A 17,356-nucleotide genomic window follows, 5' to 3' on the forward strand; every position below is an offset into this window, starting at 1 on the left:
ATTTACTATTCCTCAATTTAATTTGTTTAAGATAAGGATGAGCTGGAAACAAGATGATTAATTTATTCTGAAAGTCTAAGAATGTTAAAAGCCAAAAAACACTGCTTTTCCACATTTCTATATCCAACAGTGGATCAAATAAAGACATTACAACAAAGTGCATAATCAAATTCTCAGAATGGGAATTCATTTTTTGACGAGGAGAAAACCAGATGTTCAAGGAGAGTTCATACTAAAACGAAATTAAATTTACATACACAGACAAATATTTCAGGAGGCAAATCTACTCAAGATCCACATGCCAGCCCAAAACTAATCTAATTACATATCGGTATCGCTTGATCTGTGATAAAGCTCAAACAGGATTACAAGTCAAATTGATAAGTCTGAATTTATCCAAATGAGGTGACATAAGGAGTGTCTATGAGACTAGATGAGAAGATTCGATTATGCTCGTTGAAAAAGTGCCACAACCGAGTGAAATATGTCGTTACGGTGGTTAAAACACAACCGCTTCATCAGATAGCAGCATGTAAAGTGACAGAACAAACAGAGAACAAGCCACTAACCTTGAACCCCCATCGAACTGATACTGTAACATTTCTTTTCAACATTCCTCTCAATATTCTTGACTTACTAATTGATAATAGTGATTAAAATGTCGAAAATAATGAGGAAATGCCCGTGAAAGGTTAAGTGAGGCCAACACGGAGCAGTAAAATCATTCGCTCGCTTTAACCATCAGTCATAAACTCAAACCTATTGAACAAAAGACAAAACAAGCAAATCTTTGTATTTGAGAAGCTGTTAGAGGTTTGATCAGCTACAACTTCCAGCAGAGCATTAACCTGACATGCAGCAGCTTTATGACATCATGCCAATACTGAGCTCTGGATAATGCAGCCATACATGAAAACACAATAAAACTCTATAATTCATGTTTTGTTGTGTCCTGGGTTCACTGACAGCGATAATAATAGGTGCAGTGGGTCACCTTGCCTTAACAGGCTGCTCACTAGAGCTAGATCAATAAATATTTCTGCAGGGCAGATATATTATCTGATATCAGCTAACTGCAGATACTACACCACAACCAGAGAGCACTGACGAGTCTTTTTTTAGCTGTAAAGTGAACGATTTAGTTCTTATCATGGTCATTGTTCCTAAATAACCAAACCGAAGGCAAGAATGAAAAAAAAAGATGAAATGAATATCTGCTGATATGTATTTATTAGCTAGATGTTTTTACAAAGGGGACATATTTCTGTTTTTTGTTATTTATATACTGTAACGTTGTTAAACATGGTCAACGTTCCAAAACGTCAGGTTAACATATGTAGAAATGCTCCCTGAAAGTCACTCGCACTGAACGCTTCATTTGCAACCGTTTACTACCTTGCTGACGAGCTGTTGTCTGCTCGTTGGTTGCTAAGGTGGTTGCTAAGGTTGTTCCGTGTGTTATTTGCGTTGTTTACTCGCGTATTACAGATCAGATTTTGGCTCAAACATGTACGGATGTATTTGAGGTAATAGTAGTGAAAGCCTGCTACTATAGTTTGTTTCTTGGTTTGTTGACGACAAAGCTTTCAGAAGCTGACCAATCAGAACAGAGCGGGCTCATCAGGAGGCGGGGTCTTAAAGAGACAGGAGCTAAAACGGCCTGTTTCAGACAGAGGTTGAACTGAGGGGCTGCATAAAGGACCAGTAGAAGATAAATAAGGAGTTTTTTGAACTGTAAATCATGCAAAGATATTCCAGTAGAGCCCCAGGTCAAAAATATAAACCTGGAAATGTGCAGAATATGTCTCCTTTAAATGCTCCCAAATAAATATCTGTATAGGAATGCTCTGCTTCAGAGCACCAAACGTTCTCAGGTGATTTCACAGATTAGCACAGCTTCACTGAAAGAAGAGGAAGTAGTCGATGATATCATCAGGTTTTTGGATGGAATTAAACACTGCATACATTCAGCACATGGTTGGGAACACCTGCTTTTCATATTATTTGAGGCTTTTGCACCTTTAAGTGTTAAAGGGGTGGTGAAAATTGATTAATTATCACATAAAAAAGGTAAAATCTTAATCTGGACTGCTACAAAGAACCACCAGAGCTCTGTATCAGTCTATCTGTACCTTGAACGAAGCACAAATAACACGTATTCACTGTGGGGAGAAGCATGTCATTAATACTGGGAGAGAGTCTGCAATCCAGGCTTTTGAACGAGCTCCAATACTGAATTCAATCCTTCAAAAAGACAAACGTAACCTCATTCAAGATCTTTTTAAGAGGCCTGGAGTCTCTGTGACATGTGTGAAGTGGGACAGGACAGCCAGCAGCCTCAGGCCAGGTGTTAATCTGAGCCGAGGCAGGGCTGTAAACACACTATGCTGCCATTTGTGTCACCTGACATTGACAGGTGGGTTACTGGTTCCAGTTTGCTTACCACAAAATGAAGGCAATTGGGGGCTGTGGGCTGAAAAGGGGGGAGGGGGGGGAGGGAGGGGGTGAAGCGAGGAGCTTGGTAATCAAATGACAAGTCATATGACAATGTTCTGCATTGATAATACCTCAAAACATGGAGGCTATTACCGTCCTGGTTGTATTTGACATCATGGTTGTGTGTTGCCAACCTGAAAATCACTCATTTGTTAATAGTCCCACAGGGCTTCTGGTGTGTGTATGGTTAATTGGATGACAGTAATAATCTTATGTGTGGTTTTTCTGCTATTGCGTGACTTAACAAGGGAGGAGCAGTCAGTCGTGTTTGTTCAGTGTCGTTGTTAAATCGTTTTTAAAGGGTTATATGTAGTCATTTTTCCTATGGGGTAACACAGGAGACATCAGTGAATCACATCCGGTATGCAACACACATCCACCACTTGACAAGACAAGTGTGTAAAATAACTCAAGAAATAAAACCACAGATTTTATCAGCAGAGCTCAGTGTGAGGGTTTAACAGAAGTAATGTGTTTTTATGGCTGCTTCAAAGAAAACAGGGCAGGTTTAAAAGGAGCCTGCTGGCAGTAAATCATTTTCTCTCTCGGTACGTCATCTCCTGGGTTCACAAATTGCGTTAAAATACGATATAGCACGGCTGAAAAACACAGCCGGCCCTTAAGACGACTAAAGTGGCTTCATAAACTTGTTAAACAGTGGAAATGTGGCTAGTTTTCAAGCTAGAAGGGTTATTTATTAGCCAACTTCCCAACCCCCCACCCTCGGCCTGTAACATACAACAGAACAACAACAATGGGTTTGGACTAGTTGAACCCGTTGAGCATATTTCATCCTTTCAGTTAAACCACAACGGGTTTAATATAGTTTATATTAGGTTTAACTCTTACCCCCAAAATCCACAGGGACACCGGGGAGGTAGGCTCGGAGGTTTGCTTCGTTCACTAGTGTCTCCCATGACTTCCAACACAAAAACCCCCAGATATGGAAACGCGAGGCCGGGGATGAGTCCGCGGCCTGGTCGCTCAATGAAGGGGAAAAAAAACCGATCCAACGGTCAAGTTAGACAAAAAATAAAAATGTCCTCTTTGCTTTAAAGTCCATAAATCGGTGAAAAAAGGTGGCGAGCTAGGCCCTTTTCGGCCACAAAGAAAAATCTTTTGCTTGAAGTGAAGGAAAACCGTTTGAACGGGGACGTTAGCAATCAGCTGCTGGACGTTTGGACGTTACGACCGACACAAGAAAACAGAGGGGCGTCCGGGGGTTTTACTCGACACTAAAAACCGTAGAAAAACCGACAGCTGTCAACCGATACGGATAAAACACAATTATGTCGACGTTAAATACGTGGGTGGGTACGAGAAAAGAAAAAATAAATAGACAGAGGAAGGACTTCCCCTCTTTACAGTTCAGGACCACCCCCATTCACACGTCGCTGCTGTGAGGTATGCTGGGCCGGTGTTACACCGTATTTGGTTACCCATGAGATTTTGTGACCTGCAGTGTTGGAAGAAGTACTCAGATCCTTTGCTCAAGTACAAATATGTAAAAATACTTTATTACAAGTAAACACACTGCATTTAAAATCATACTTAAGTAAAAGTATATAACATTACCAGCTAAATCTACTTAAAGTACTAAAGTAAAGGTACTAATTTGGCGGAAAAGCCTGATTTTCTAAAAAATTAGTACTTTTACCGTAGTATTTTAAGTAGGATTTTACATGCAGGATTTTTACTTGTAATGAAGTCTTTTTACATTGTGGTATTGGTGATTTTACTCAAGTAAAGGATCTGAGTGCTTCTTTTAACACTGTAGGTCACAAAATCTCATGGGTTACCAAATACGGTGTAACACCAGAAACGCGTCCATCAAACCAGGAATGTCAATATTGCCCAACGAAACGAAGCCAAAACAGACACAATCTGAGATGTAATGCAATGTTAAACGCTAAAAAAACATCAATAAATTGCAAAGTTAGAATCAAGAGTTGCTATATTCAGTTATAATGTAGTGTAATCTGTTTAACCTGATCAATGCGAAATCTTTCACACTGTAAGACATTTGTAATTAATCAAAGAAAATCAAATCAACCTGAGATCCATTCAGTGGAGGAAGAAGTACTCAGATCCTTCACTTAAGTAAAAGTACCAATACTGAAATGTAAAAATACTCCATTGTAAAAAGTCCTGCATGAAAAATCCTACTACACTAAAAGTACATAAGTATTATGAGCTTGATGTAGTTAAAGTATTGCAGTAAAAGTAGTGGTTTGGTCCCTCTGACTGATATATTATTATATATGACATCATTAGATTATTAATAGTGAAGCATCAGTGTTAGAGCAGCATGTTACTGTTGTAGCTGCTGGAGGTGGAGCTAGTTTACACTACTTTATATACAGTTAGCTAGTTTAGTCCACTGGTTCCCAACCTAGGGGTCGGGGCCCCTCCAAAGGGTCAGCAGATAAATCTGAGGGGTCGTGAGATGATTAATGGGAGAGGAAAGAAGAAAAAACAAAGTTCTGATACACAAATCTGTTTTCAGTTTCTGGACTTTTTCTCTAATCTTTGATTTGTGGTGAAATATTGGATCATTTGAAGATTTATTGAAATGAAAGCATGTGAGAAGTTTAGAGGGAAAAATCACTATTTGGTGGAGCTGTTAACAACTCATAGACATGTGAAATGTGACCCCGACTACACACTGCTTTTTGTAAGACGTCAAAAGCCAAAAAAAGGTTGGAAACCACTGGTTTCATCTTTAACAATGTGTTGTATTTTAAAAGCTTGTTATATTATCCATTGTGTCAAATCTGCATCTGAAAAGTAACTAAAGCTGTCAAATAAATGTAGTGGAGTAGAAAGTACAATATTTCCCTCTGAAATGTAGTGGAGTGGTAAGTAAAGTACATCAATATTGTACTTAAGTACATGTACTTAGTTACTTTCCTCCACTGGGTCCATTACAACATTTTCATTATTATCAAATGAGAAACTGACATTTTTAACATCACTGTTTTTGCAGTTTGTGAGTCTCTTTAAGTGCTGTCAATCACAACAAAGCTGTTCAACTGCATCTCTTGATCAGTTATATAGCAGCAGACAGTGACAGATTAACTCTCTTGTTGTAGTTTTAGTTTGATAAAAACCTGCATTCATTTGTTTTTTGGCCACTTTGGGGAGGCGAAACAAAGACGCAGAGCAACACTATCATTTAGCTGGCGTTATGTTTAAGGTGACCTGATAAATGAAAGTCCAAATTTAATCTCCCTGCAGCTCTGATCCATCAGCTCCTGAGGGAAATATCTGGCTCTTTGGCTGCTCCGCCAGCTAGTTGCCAACTTTGTCATATGGTAGTGTACAGTCAGCGGGAAGAGAGTAAAAATAATGCTCTTCATAATTTTACACAGTCCAAGGTGGCGTCTTTACATTCAATTTACTGTCATTTACGACAAAGAAAGGCATCAAATTCTCACATTTAAGCAGCTGAAACCAGCAGATATTTGGCTCTGTTTAAATGATTTAAAATTCAAAATCTAATTAGTTGCAGATTAATTTTCTGCTAATTGAATATTCGATAAATTTGCAATTAATCATCTTAATGGTAAACCTGCATGCTTTGCCTGCTGGGTACTCCAGCCACTAAAGACGGGTAAAATCCTCAGTAGAATTATGCTTTTGATCTGCGATTAAAGAAAAAACCCACCAAGGTAAACAAAACTTGATCTGTTGATGCACTTTAAAAGTCTCCCGTCACGGCAGTCAGACATGTAAACTCTGCCGCTCAAATAGGTGGATTTTCCCTCGATAACATCTCTGCCCAAAAAAATTCAGTTTGTCCCGCTGTTGTGACTGAAACCTCTTAGTCTCTGTTTGTACAGGCGGAGATAATCTATGCAGTTATTTAGGCAACGCAGACAAGGATCATTCCCTGCGATAAACGTTATCTGAGAGACTCCAGATTAAAAAAGTTCTTTTTAAAGTGTTTTCATGACAACTAAACGGCTCCTCTCCGGCCGATCCCGCCCATCAACGGAGCCAGATGAAGACGTGATCAATCACCACCGTTATGAATGAAACAGAAGCTCTCAAGCGGTTACAGAAGATGAGATCACTGTATTGCTTGTATCAAAGATCTCCACTGTGTGTTTTTGAACAGCAGCGATACAGTCAAGCACACGGGTGTGACCCCCTCACAGCAATGTACATTAATAAACAATATCAGTTGTTTTCATAATCACATTTTTGACAGGCAATGTATTGAACAAGAGGCAGTGAAATGCAAATCACACAACAATGGTCAAAACTAATATATATATTAAGAAAAACTATACACATACACAAAGTTAGATGGGAGTGTGTTCTCTACATTACTATGTAACCTGAACAAAGCCCTATTTCAGTTCTCTGGTTAGTTATTAAGGAAGACTTCATCCAACTAACAGGTAATCTTCTAAAAATGTAGATGAGGATGACTAACGAAGGCTTGTAGAAACATCAGTGGGTCACTCAGGGTCATTAGGTATTTCAGGTTATTCAACATCGAAGAAAAGGTTTCCAAAAAAAAAAAAAAAAAAATTTTTTTTTTTTTTTTTTTTTTTAAAGACAAAGTGCAACATCAGGACACAAAGGAATCAAAAACAGGAACCACAGCACTGATAGCTTAACTTAAAAACAAACCTCCAAAAAAAAAAAAAACACACAAAAGACAGCTCAAACCTGACAGATCCGAGAGAGAGGAACTGTTTAAATTAATTTAACATACAAAGAAAACCACATCCAGCACTCCAGTACTGTACTTCAGTCAGAAGACCCAAGCTGCAACCTTTATTTCTGTATACTTGAGTAAAATAAAGTGCCGATAGCAGCTGCTCGTGTACTAGAAACTTTCTTCTCGCAGCCTGAGTGCATACATGATTTGGTCCGAGTCTGTCAGCCTAATTGACCCACCCCCCCCCCCCACCCCCATCATTCATCTGTGCTAAGCTATTCAAGTGCTTAAAATACTAAATTAATTCAATCTAAGTTTAGTTTTTAGCAAAGTTTTTTTCTTGAGGTATGAATTTTAACTATCAAAAAAAAAAAAAAAAGTCACACCGGATGAGGACCACAGGTTTTACAGGTTTTGGTTTCAGGTGTGAAAGCCTGTCGACAAATACTCAACAGCTATTATTCAATATGCAAATGCATAATTGGATTAAGTGCTATTTGCATACAAATGTCACAGAATGCATTAGCTCCACAGCTTTGGCAAGAACCTTTGAAGAAATTGAATTCCAAACTTTGAAAAATACTTGACTGCTACTCTGCTAGCTCGATGGTATGAAAAGTGAGTAGAGTCATTTTAAGACAGTTTCTTAAAAAAATAGCTTGTTTAAGGATAAAATCCAGCTTTTTTTTTTTTTTGGAAATATTAACTGGTAAAATTCAGATAGGAATCCCCCCCCCCCCCCCCCCCCCCCACCACTACCACCATCACCACCACCCTGCTGGTCTTACTGCTCTTTGGTGGTCCAGTATAACCGCATTTCAGTGTGTGTGCCTCATCTTTGGAGAAGTAAAGATTCCACCTTGATGACTCGGGGTTTTGAAGGGATAAAACTTGAGTCTTAGTAGCTAAAAAGTACCTTCACAAAAAAACAAAAAAACAAAAAAATAAAGAAATGTATGAGCCAGTGGATGTAATACCTAACTTTCAGTCTCAAAACTGGGAAGACTGGAGTCTTAAATGCTGCTGTTACAGATATACCAGTCTCTAATGTTGCACTTATGACAGAAGGATCATGGTTTATGACAATGAGACGATCGCCTTTAGCAGCGTTGAAGCAGTGCAGTCTGAATAATGAAGGCTGTGCAAAATGGCATTCTGAGGTCTCCCTTCCTCTCTACACCTTCCGACAAGGAGGGGGGGGCGAGGGGGGGGGAGGCGGCAAGGGGTTCTTAATGATGTGACTATGAGGAAGAGGATGAGGGGGGAGAGGACTGGGAGGGCAGCAGGCTGTGTGTGCGCGAAGGTCGCTGAGGTCGCGGCTGCTGGGTGGCGGCCCCGGAATCGGAGGAGTCGAGGCCCGGGGTGCCTTCGTTAACCTCCGTGTCCAGCTGGGCCGGACACTCGAAGTGAACACAGTGGAACACCTGCAGAGACATCAGAGTCAAGTCAAACACTGACGACACAAAACCCTGTTTCTAGGAGATTCTACTGTCTTCTAGAACAAAGAGCCACCGACACGGATTTAGTTACAAACTGATGGTTTTTTTCCACAGTTTTGAAGAAGCAGAAGAAGACAAACGTCTTTAGTAAACAGTGTCTTCACCTCATTAGCAGTGTTATGAGTCCCCACGATCCGTATGAAGGAGGCTGGCTGCTTATCAAACTTCAACGTCTGCCACGATCTGGAAGACAAGGTGGTAAAAATATAAAAACAACAACATGAAAGATCGACTGAATTTCATGTGTGTCTGTCACACTGGTTTTACTGGTGGACAATTATACATTTATGTACTGCACTTTCTTACAACTGACACATTTGTAAATACCATTATATCTGCAAGGGCTGCAACAAACGATTATTTTCATTATCGATTAATCAGTCGATTATCTTTTCAATTCATCGATTAGTTGTTGAGAATGGTGAAAAATGTCGACCATTGTTTTCCCAAAGCCCAACGTGACGTCCTCCAGTTCCTAGTTTTGTCCCGACTAACAGTAAACAACCCAAAGATGTTCAGTTTACTGTCATAGAGACTAAAGAAACAGAAAATATTCACATTTGAGAAGCTGGAATCAGAGAATTTGGACATTAAAAAAAAAAAAGATTAATCAATTATCAAAATAAAACAATTAGATGTGAAGAAGAAAACGTGTGCTGAGAATTTGTTCCTCTGTTGTTTAAGTTCAAGACTTCGCCAAAAATTTTAAAACTGAGTAAAAATAAACCATGTTAGTTAATATGAAAAAAATGTAGATGTAAAAACCTTTGTCTGATGTAACTACAGTGATGCATGCACAGGCTTTAGTTACTAACACAGTCAGTATAAAATAAAAGATAAAATCTTTTAATTACTGGTCATTATTTTGACTCCTCATGCTGCTTTAACAGCTTAAAAACACGTGTGTTCAATGATTAAAAGCGTGCGGAGCCTCACCGACAGGCCACCCTGGTGCGATCGACCACCTTCGTCCACTGCTGCTGATTGGTGGAGACTTCGATGTAGTAACTGTAGGAGCGTTCGTCACAGTCCCACAGCAGCAGCCTGAACAACCAGAGGAACGCTCGTTATGATCACTGTACGCCAGGTTTTAATGCTTTTTCACACTGTAGATTGATATGATGTTGGACAGAAAAGCATGAATACTGGTTTGCCAATCATCAGTTTATGAACCACACTTGGAGCTGATGATGATGATGATGATGATGATGATGGTGAGACCTGGTCTACCTTAAGGATCCGATGGAGTAGGGCTGAGCCAGCTGGATGACGATGGCCCCGGAGCCCAGCTGATGGCAGGTGTAGCCGGAGTCCCAGTCGTAGTTGCGCGTGTCGCCGTTGAGCAAAGCGTTTCTGCTCCGGCTGACACCCTCGATGACACTGGCGCACGACGCCACGGTCGCCACGTTCTCACCGGGAACTGCACACATGAGGCGCAAGGTCACGCACTCTCAGACATCACCAGCCAGCGAGTTAGACTAAAAGATGAGAGACAACCTTAAATCTGTTTCTGCGACTTACCCAGAAGTCCGTTCTCCAGGGTGTACGAGCGGTTGGTAAACATGCATTCAAAGGCCACGAGGTGGAAGACCTTGTTTACCGTGTTGTGTGTCCCCACGATGCGAACGTACCTGAGACACCAAGAGCAACACGAGATATGAGTGAACAGGAAAACAACAACAATAATCCAATATTTAAAGCAGATATGAATGATATGAAGATAATTTACTGTTTGAACTGATTCCTTTACTCCCAAGAACTCATATATTAGTGTACAACAAATATATATCTTCTTTGTTTTAGGGTGAAAATACATGAAAATGTGCTTTTAACACTGTTTTCTCTATAGTATAATGAGTATAAAGGTGAAACAGCATTACTACATTCCTCTGGGAAAGCTTGACTCATATCTTCTGACATCCGTTTGGATGTTTACACTCTGTTATCTCAGACAGGCATGGCCGCAGCACATTATACCAAATCTGGAGAGTCTCCAGTTTTATGTTGGTTTGTTTGAACAGGTAAGAACAAGGACGCTGGAACTGAAATGCTAGAAAATATGATTTTCTGTATTCTTCATCCAGACAAACAGCTGTGCGGTTTGTAAACACTGAGAATATAATCCAAACAAAGTGCTGCAACGACCTCAAAACACCCTAAATTAGTACGTACGTCAGGTTAAAGCAAGTTATGGCGAAGAGCGGAGACGAGCTCGGCAATAATTACAGAGATGGGATCAGATTTGTTTTGACTCATCTTGATGCCAAAATTTTCCAGGCTGGCAGGACGATGGGGGTACGTGTGTGTGTGTGTGTTTCTCGTTTATGAGCCGTGGTTTCCTTGCTCGAGCAGGGTGGACATTCAAAAAAAAAAAAAAAAAAACGCCACAAAGTTTCCACAGTGACTCAGGGCAAATATTACTAACTGCAGGTGTAACTGAACTCTGAGCCAATCGGTGTAGCTGTGGTTTACCTGCAAACCCGCGGTGTGAAGTAGAGGTTCTGCCAAGAGCGGCAGAGGAACTTCGAATGATCCACGACACGAACCCAGTCCAGCTCGTCCATGGACACCTCGATGTAGTAGGAGTACGACCTTAAAGAACCGAGAGTGACATTTCAACCTCAGACTCAGTTTGTCATGATATAAAGTCAACAGAACATTAACTTTTGTACTGTTTAACTCTAGTATGTGCTTCAATAATCCATAAAATATACTAAATATGTCTAAAAACAGGGTGAGACAGGTTTGTCTTACCGGCTGTCTCTGTCCCACAGCAGGAGACGGATGTGGTTGATGATGGACGACTGGCCCAGTTTGACCTGGATCCCCGCCCGGCCGTCCTCCTCGATGGGATGTCTGGAGAAGCCGTGGTCCAGGTCGTAGTTCTGGGTGTCTCCGTCCAGCAGCGCCGACTTCAGCTCCCCTTTTACCACCTGAGCTCCGTACTTCATGGTGGCGATGTTCTCCTCCGGGACTGAAACCACAGAAGAAGACACGTACGTAGATTTATTTTAAACACACAGAAAATAAACCATATAACATGTTTTGATGCTTGATGTGATGCCTGCTGGTGTTAATAAACAGATGAAGGAGGAAGAGCACTCACTGAGCATGCCCCGGTAGTTGAGGTCCATGTTTCGGCTCTCAGAACGCATCTTGATGGCGTCCAGCAGGTCGTCTGGGCTCAGAAGGCCGGACGGTCTCACGACGTTCAGCATCTCCGTCAGCGTCATGAGCGGCAGCCTCACCGCCGCCATCACCTCCTGGGTTTCGGCACCTTCCCCGTGCTGCCGGCACCAGCGGCACAAGGCCTGAAAGATCTCCTTCTCACTGGCAGCGAACGAGTCCCGCCTGACCACGGTCAGCAGAGCAGTCTGTATACACACACACACATTTTAGTCATTACGTTGTTTAAGTCAAAAAATACTAAATGTGGCGCTTACAGCTTCTCAATCATGAGTATTTGCTTGACTTCCTGCATTTCATATCACTATAAACCAAATATTCCTAATGTACTAAATAAAACTCTTCATACACCGATTCCGTCATCCTGCCGCCTCTTACCTTGGAGAGCATGAGGAAACCGTCAGAGTTCAACACTTCAGGCGCGTGTCTATCCATATAGGCACAGCAGGCTGCACTGAGCGTGCTCAGAGAGTAGAGACTGGCCACGTCAAAAACCAGGCAGACGTTGTTGGTGTGCAGGATGGTGCGGAGGAACTCGGAGGTGGAGTCCTCCAACGGCTGGAGGCCATAACGGTGAGCCAGACCCAGGAAGTCCAGTAGCACCTCTTCCCGGGCAGAGCTGAGGCTGGCCCGGCCCGTATACAGGTAGTTTAGCAGCATGGAGAAGGCTTCGGCCCGCGTCTCCTCCAGACAGACCTCCGCCTGGGGCTGGGACTCCTTCATCCCGCCATACAAAAGGGCCCTAAAAGGAGCCAGAAATCAAATGTTAAAGAGTTTTCAGTGATTGTAAGTTTTTAAGTGTGTCTTAAAACAACAGTCAGGTGTCCATATGAACAGTGAAAGAGGTTTTACTCGCTGTAATCGTTCCTCCTGTCTTTTTAGTATCAGATTCCCTCTTTGTGTTTCCTCGGACAGTGTTTCCCTGCTGAGCTGCAGGTGGAAGTATAGTAACAAAAAGAGGGACTTTGGCACTAAAAAGACTGTAACGTCGAAAGATATCTACTTGATTTGACTCATTTGGACGCTGAAGCTTCAAATTAGCTTCACTAAACTTTTAAATAGATTTTTGCATAGAAGGAGGACTGTGGATTTAGTCCCCCATCACTTCCATTGTAAGTTCATTATGAAGGGATCTTCTAATGGTCAGTATGAACAGGAGGAATGATTACAGCAAGAAAAACATGTTTAGCTGTTCATTTGGGCTCCTGACTGTTGTGTTAAGACACATCTGAAACACTGTGAACTTGTCCTTTAGCTGTTACCTGAAGTAGTGACAGCGAGCTGCCAGGATGACCCGGTGAGCTGGGAAGCGCTTCCCCTCCACGATGAAGGTGACATCGCTGTACTCCTCGCCAAGCACCAGGGCTCCCAGCTGCTCCGACAGCAGGTGGATGTGGTCGATCTCCGACACGGAGGCCAGTGGACGCAGAGGGTGGCTGTTACTCATGGTGGACGGCTGCCAGGGTCACATCTGACACAGGAATAGACACGTTAAAAAACCCAAAGTAAACCAGACAGTCGCTCATGAAAAGCAGAGGTACCACCGGTGTTTCGGTTCAACCGGTGACCCGGCTAACTGGTGACTTTAAGCCGAATGCGTCTGTGGTTGTCGTAGTGATGGCAGCTGCTGAAAATGAACAGAACATGTAGGTGTCTTCTTAAAAGCCTTAAATTCTCTTAAATTGAATGTTCAACACAGTACATGTTCATCTGGTCATTTTGTTTTACATTATTTAAATTAAACGGCGTCACCAACAAGAAACATTCACATTTCTTCACTTATTTTTCTGACATTCATCTTTTTAAATGGTTTGCTTGAGAGGAAACACTGAATCTGGTTGCAAGTTCACACCGATGGTCACAAGTTAAAGGTTCCATTTGTAAGAAGCAGAAATTCCTCCTCATTAGTGACACCGGTGGCCGTTAAGTGAACTGCAGTCAACATCCTGTTCAGTGTTTCCTCTTGGTTGACTGCTTTGGGGCGGCGGCAGCGACAGCCGGGGGTGTTGCTGAGCAAAACGTGTTGCCGTGTGTAAAGGTGTTACCAGTGATACACGGTGTTACATGACTTGGCTACCGCCCCCGCTGTCGTTAAGCTTTTTTCAAAAATAGAAATAAAACCTATTAAGTTCATTTTCACTTATCAGTGTCCATGTTAATCAAATAAAACAACTCTAATTATAATATAAAATACATAATATAGTTCATAATTAGCGTTATAAACTCAAAGTGTCTGCCCTGTGACCATCCGCAGTAACAGCAGCAGAGTCGCAGCTCAGAGTAGCAGAGTGAGACGTCTGTCCTCTCTCCTGCTCTCTGCTGTAAACACACGTAGCTGTTAGCGAGCAGCTGCTCTCACATCTCCCTGGAAACTCTCCCTCTCTCTGCCTGCTCAGTCTGCTCTCAGATGGTCGGCAGGTTACTCCGGTAGCTGCAACCTCACCGTCACACACACACGCTCTCTCTCTCCCTCAACCGCACGCTCACTACACACTGAGCTATTCTTTAAAGGCTACCGAGAGTTTCCCTGGCAACGGCGCAGAGCTTAACTCACGTTTCAGAGCACACATGCTGCACAGAGGCTCCCAAACGCTATTGATTTCCAAATGAATGGATATTTGGTGTTATTTTTGGCATTTAAAAAAAAAAGTTTTTTGTACAATTATAGGGGAAACACTGCTGTTGCTCATACTCACGAGCAGCGATGCAAAACTATTGCAGGTGATGTCTTTTTCCTCGCTTACATTTCGCTGTCTAACACTGTGTTTTGCACCGTGATAAGGCTTTTTAGGAGAGCATCTAATTATGTGATCCTGACAGCACAAAAGTGGGATTCAGCTTATATGTGTCCCATGTAAAAATCTGTCAGAACAGAAAGTCGCCTGATGGGATATTCTCTGCAGAATTAGTCCCTTTATTGTGGGCGCTGTGGTGGGTGGAAGAAGGAGGTTTGGGTAAAGTTGTCTTGTGCACAGATTCATTATCTGCGAGTTTAGGCAGAGATGGTGTAGATGTGCAGGTGCCATTTGGCAGGATGGAGTGCCGCAGCATCACCAGTGAGAGACTGAATCATCAGTGGCAGCGAGAGTGGGATGCAGACAGCAGAAGGAGAAATCTACACAACATCCAACCATCTGTTAAAGCTGGCAGTAGAGTGAAAACGTCTCGGAAAGATGAGATGAAACTGACAAGGCTAAAGCTGCTGAGACACTGCAGAGTGGATTGGTGCTAGTGAGGAAGCACAATTGTGAATACTGTGGAGTCCTGGAGTCTGTACAACATGTCTTGATAGCTGCCCGCTCTCAACGGGGAAAGGACTGTTTATTCATGGAATTGGGCAAAGTGGGAATTAATTTTTTTCCCTTAGAACACTGCTGGGTGACGGGGAGAGAGCTATGGAAGTAGTACTTGAACAAAACCACAGATCTATATTGTAAGACATACAGCAGGTGTCAGACATTGATTGTATATAAATATGGACAACACGTCTCTTAAAATATCTCCTCTCCAAGAGCTGCCATCTTGCTTCTGCTCATTTGGAGCTAGAGTCTGCACAGTAGAGTCCGGAGGCAAGATGACGGCCCGCGGGACACGCCACCTCAACCGTCCCGCTGCCAGACTGAGGTTTGAGAGCAGCTGTCAATCATGATGTCACACCCCCATTTTATATCATCAAATAACTAATTAAGAGCAAACGTATCAGAAAATTGGACAAACATCAAAGTGATAAGCACGACCTAAAATGACTGAAACCGTCTTTTTTCATCAATTTATTTAACGTGAACTTTGATGTTTTAGTCATGTCCCATCCGCTAACATGGAGGGGGCGGGACCTATACTGCAGCCAACCAGCAGGGAGCAGTCCAGATGTTTTGATTTCATTTCAGGGGGGCTGACATGACGTCCATATTTCTGTAAGAGCTGGATACTGGACCGAAAACGGTGTCCATTTAGTCCAATAAGAGTTGCTCTGCTGGCGCATACGCCAAAAAAGTTTCTAGCTTGCGGGTTTGCTTCCGGGTTGTGCGTCCCACTGAATATTCACAGTAGTGTTTCTCCTGTTGGCCCCGCCCACGAGTTCCCACTCGGCCAATAGACTTTACATTATGATGACACTCGCTTTTATCAGCTCAAGGAAAGTTTTACAAATATATAACCTCCAAGGATCAGAAATTCATAATAGAAAGAGTCAAAATTGACCTTGTTTGCAGTTCGAGGTGTCCTGTCAACAGTTTCACAGACGTCTCTTTTATAATGATGGTCTATGGGGAAAATGCTTTATGGGCTGCAGGGGGCATTTTTTTGCTCCAATACCGCGAGTGACCACCGGGGAAAAACGGGCTGCTGGGCTGAGCAGCGGCGCTCTATCCAGCTCTTATCATACATCCATGATTTATATACAGCCAATGGCCTCAGAGGGCACATGTAGCAATGTCGTTACTGCGCCAGTGGGAGGCAGCAATGCGCTAAACCGCGCCTTGTCTGCCGGAAAGAAGTAGTTCGTGTCACCAGTTAACACGGTCGCTCGTTACACCAAAACACCGGCTCCACAGCACATAGCTAATGCTAAATGCTAACTAGGATACAAAGAGAGGCAGAGGCTGGCTTAAAGGAAAATGTAGTATTTTTCACAGTGTCTGTTATTCATAATAGCAGGTTATCGATACTCTAACAGGATAATGTGACTAGCTGGGATATTGATCTGTCTTGTTTACAGCCGCTGGTCTCGCGGACATTTGACACCCGAGCAGCCGTTAGCTTAACAGCTCAGTAACGGTTTGTTTTCTGTCCGTTTACTTCGCGTAACAAACGTTACTCACCAAGCAGCTCCCGTCCACTCCGTGTGCTTCAGTAAAGACGGTATCAAAACAGTTACAGTCGCGGTTTGGCTTCCAAGAGAGTAGAAAAATATTAAGCACCAAAGTCACGATTCTTCCAACATCCCGACGGAAGCCGATCTGGGTCAACGGCAGTCACTTCCGGTTCGAGAGGCAGTTTTTTTTAAAGGCGCATAGAAAGCCGCTCCCTCCTCTTTTGATTCAGACATTTAACTCCCGAATATCTGATTAATTTCATTATTCTATATGCAAAGTTTTTTATTCACCTTTTCTCTGTTAAATCAGTTTATTAAACAACAAAAGAAAACTAATAAGCTATTGAATCATTATGGAACATTTTTCCCCTGAAACCTCTGACCGAATATTCTGTGTATATGTGTACTCCTGTTTTGTTTATTTTATGTATGTCTTTTAATATTTTCATTTTATATTCTTCATATGTATTTATATTATTTAAATCTGATTTGTATGTACTGCTACTGTTTACTGTTACTGTTTTGTTAGTAAAAAAAAAACAGGTAAATCAACCTTTTTGGCCTGTGACCCCATTAAAATAACAGAAAGTCTACCTGGGACCCCTCTTCACATGTTACAACTGCTACTGTTTACTGTTACTGTTTTGTTAGTAAAAAAAAAAACATAGGTAAATCAACCTTTTTGGCCTG

The 17,356-nt window shown here is 42.0% G+C and overlaps 2 protein-coding genes across 2 annotated transcripts in view; both read right to left on the bottom strand.

Annotated features, from left to right (window-relative positions):
* The window catches only part of LOC122965564 (AN1-type zinc finger protein 3-like), a 13,986-nt gene extending 10,101 nt beyond the window's left edge, over nucleotides 1–3,885 (bottom strand). Inside the window, exon 1 of the mRNA XM_044329715.1 lies at nucleotides 3,346–3,885. Within this exon, the coding sequence (XP_044185650.1) occupies nucleotides 3,346–3,413 (68 nt within the window). The 5' untranslated portion in view covers nucleotides 3,414–3,885. The remainder of the gene's footprint in view (nucleotides 1–3,345) is intronic.
* Nucleotides 3,886–6,553: 2,668 nt separating this feature from the next.
* On the bottom strand, nucleotides 6,554–16,841 carry btbd9 (BTB (POZ) domain containing 9). Its single transcript, XM_044329689.1, has 11 exons — nucleotides 16,674–16,841; nucleotides 13,116–13,324; nucleotides 12,232–12,595; nucleotides 11,774–12,041; nucleotides 11,422–11,641; nucleotides 11,140–11,259; nucleotides 10,189–10,298; nucleotides 9,898–10,087; nucleotides 9,604–9,711; nucleotides 8,772–8,850; nucleotides 6,554–8,592 (listed from the first exon to the last, which is right to left on the bottom strand). Exons 2-11 carry the CDS (start codon nucleotides 13,298–13,300, stop codon nucleotides 8,410–8,412), a joined length of 1,827 nt encoding a protein of 608 aa, XP_044185624.1. The 5' UTR covers nucleotides 13,301–13,324; nucleotides 16,674–16,841; the 3' UTR covers nucleotides 6,554–8,409.
* Between the last annotated feature and the right edge of the window lie 515 nt (nucleotides 16,842–17,356).

Source organism: Thunnus albacares, chromosome 16, assembly GCF_914725855.1.
Source record: "Thunnus albacares chromosome 16, fThuAlb1.1, whole genome shotgun sequence".
NCBI classification, from domain to species: Eukaryota; Metazoa; Chordata; class Actinopteri; order Scombriformes; family Scombridae; genus Thunnus; species Thunnus albacares.

Excerpts from the sequence above, each read along its gene's own strand:
- btbd9 (XM_044329689.1), bottom strand. The coding sequence starts at position 13,300 with ATGAGTAACAGCCACCCTCTGCGTCCACTGGCCTCCGTGTCGGAGATC. Across the intron at positions 10,299-11,139 it reads TTCACACCGCGGGTTTGCAG|GTACGTTCGCATCGTGGGGA; the intron begins GTAAACCACAGC and ends TTGGTGTCTCAG. Across the intron at positions 8,851-9,603 it reads CGCACCAGGGTGGCCTGTCG|ATCGTGGCAGACGTTGAAGT; the intron begins GTGAGGCTCCGC and ends CTTGTCTTCCAG.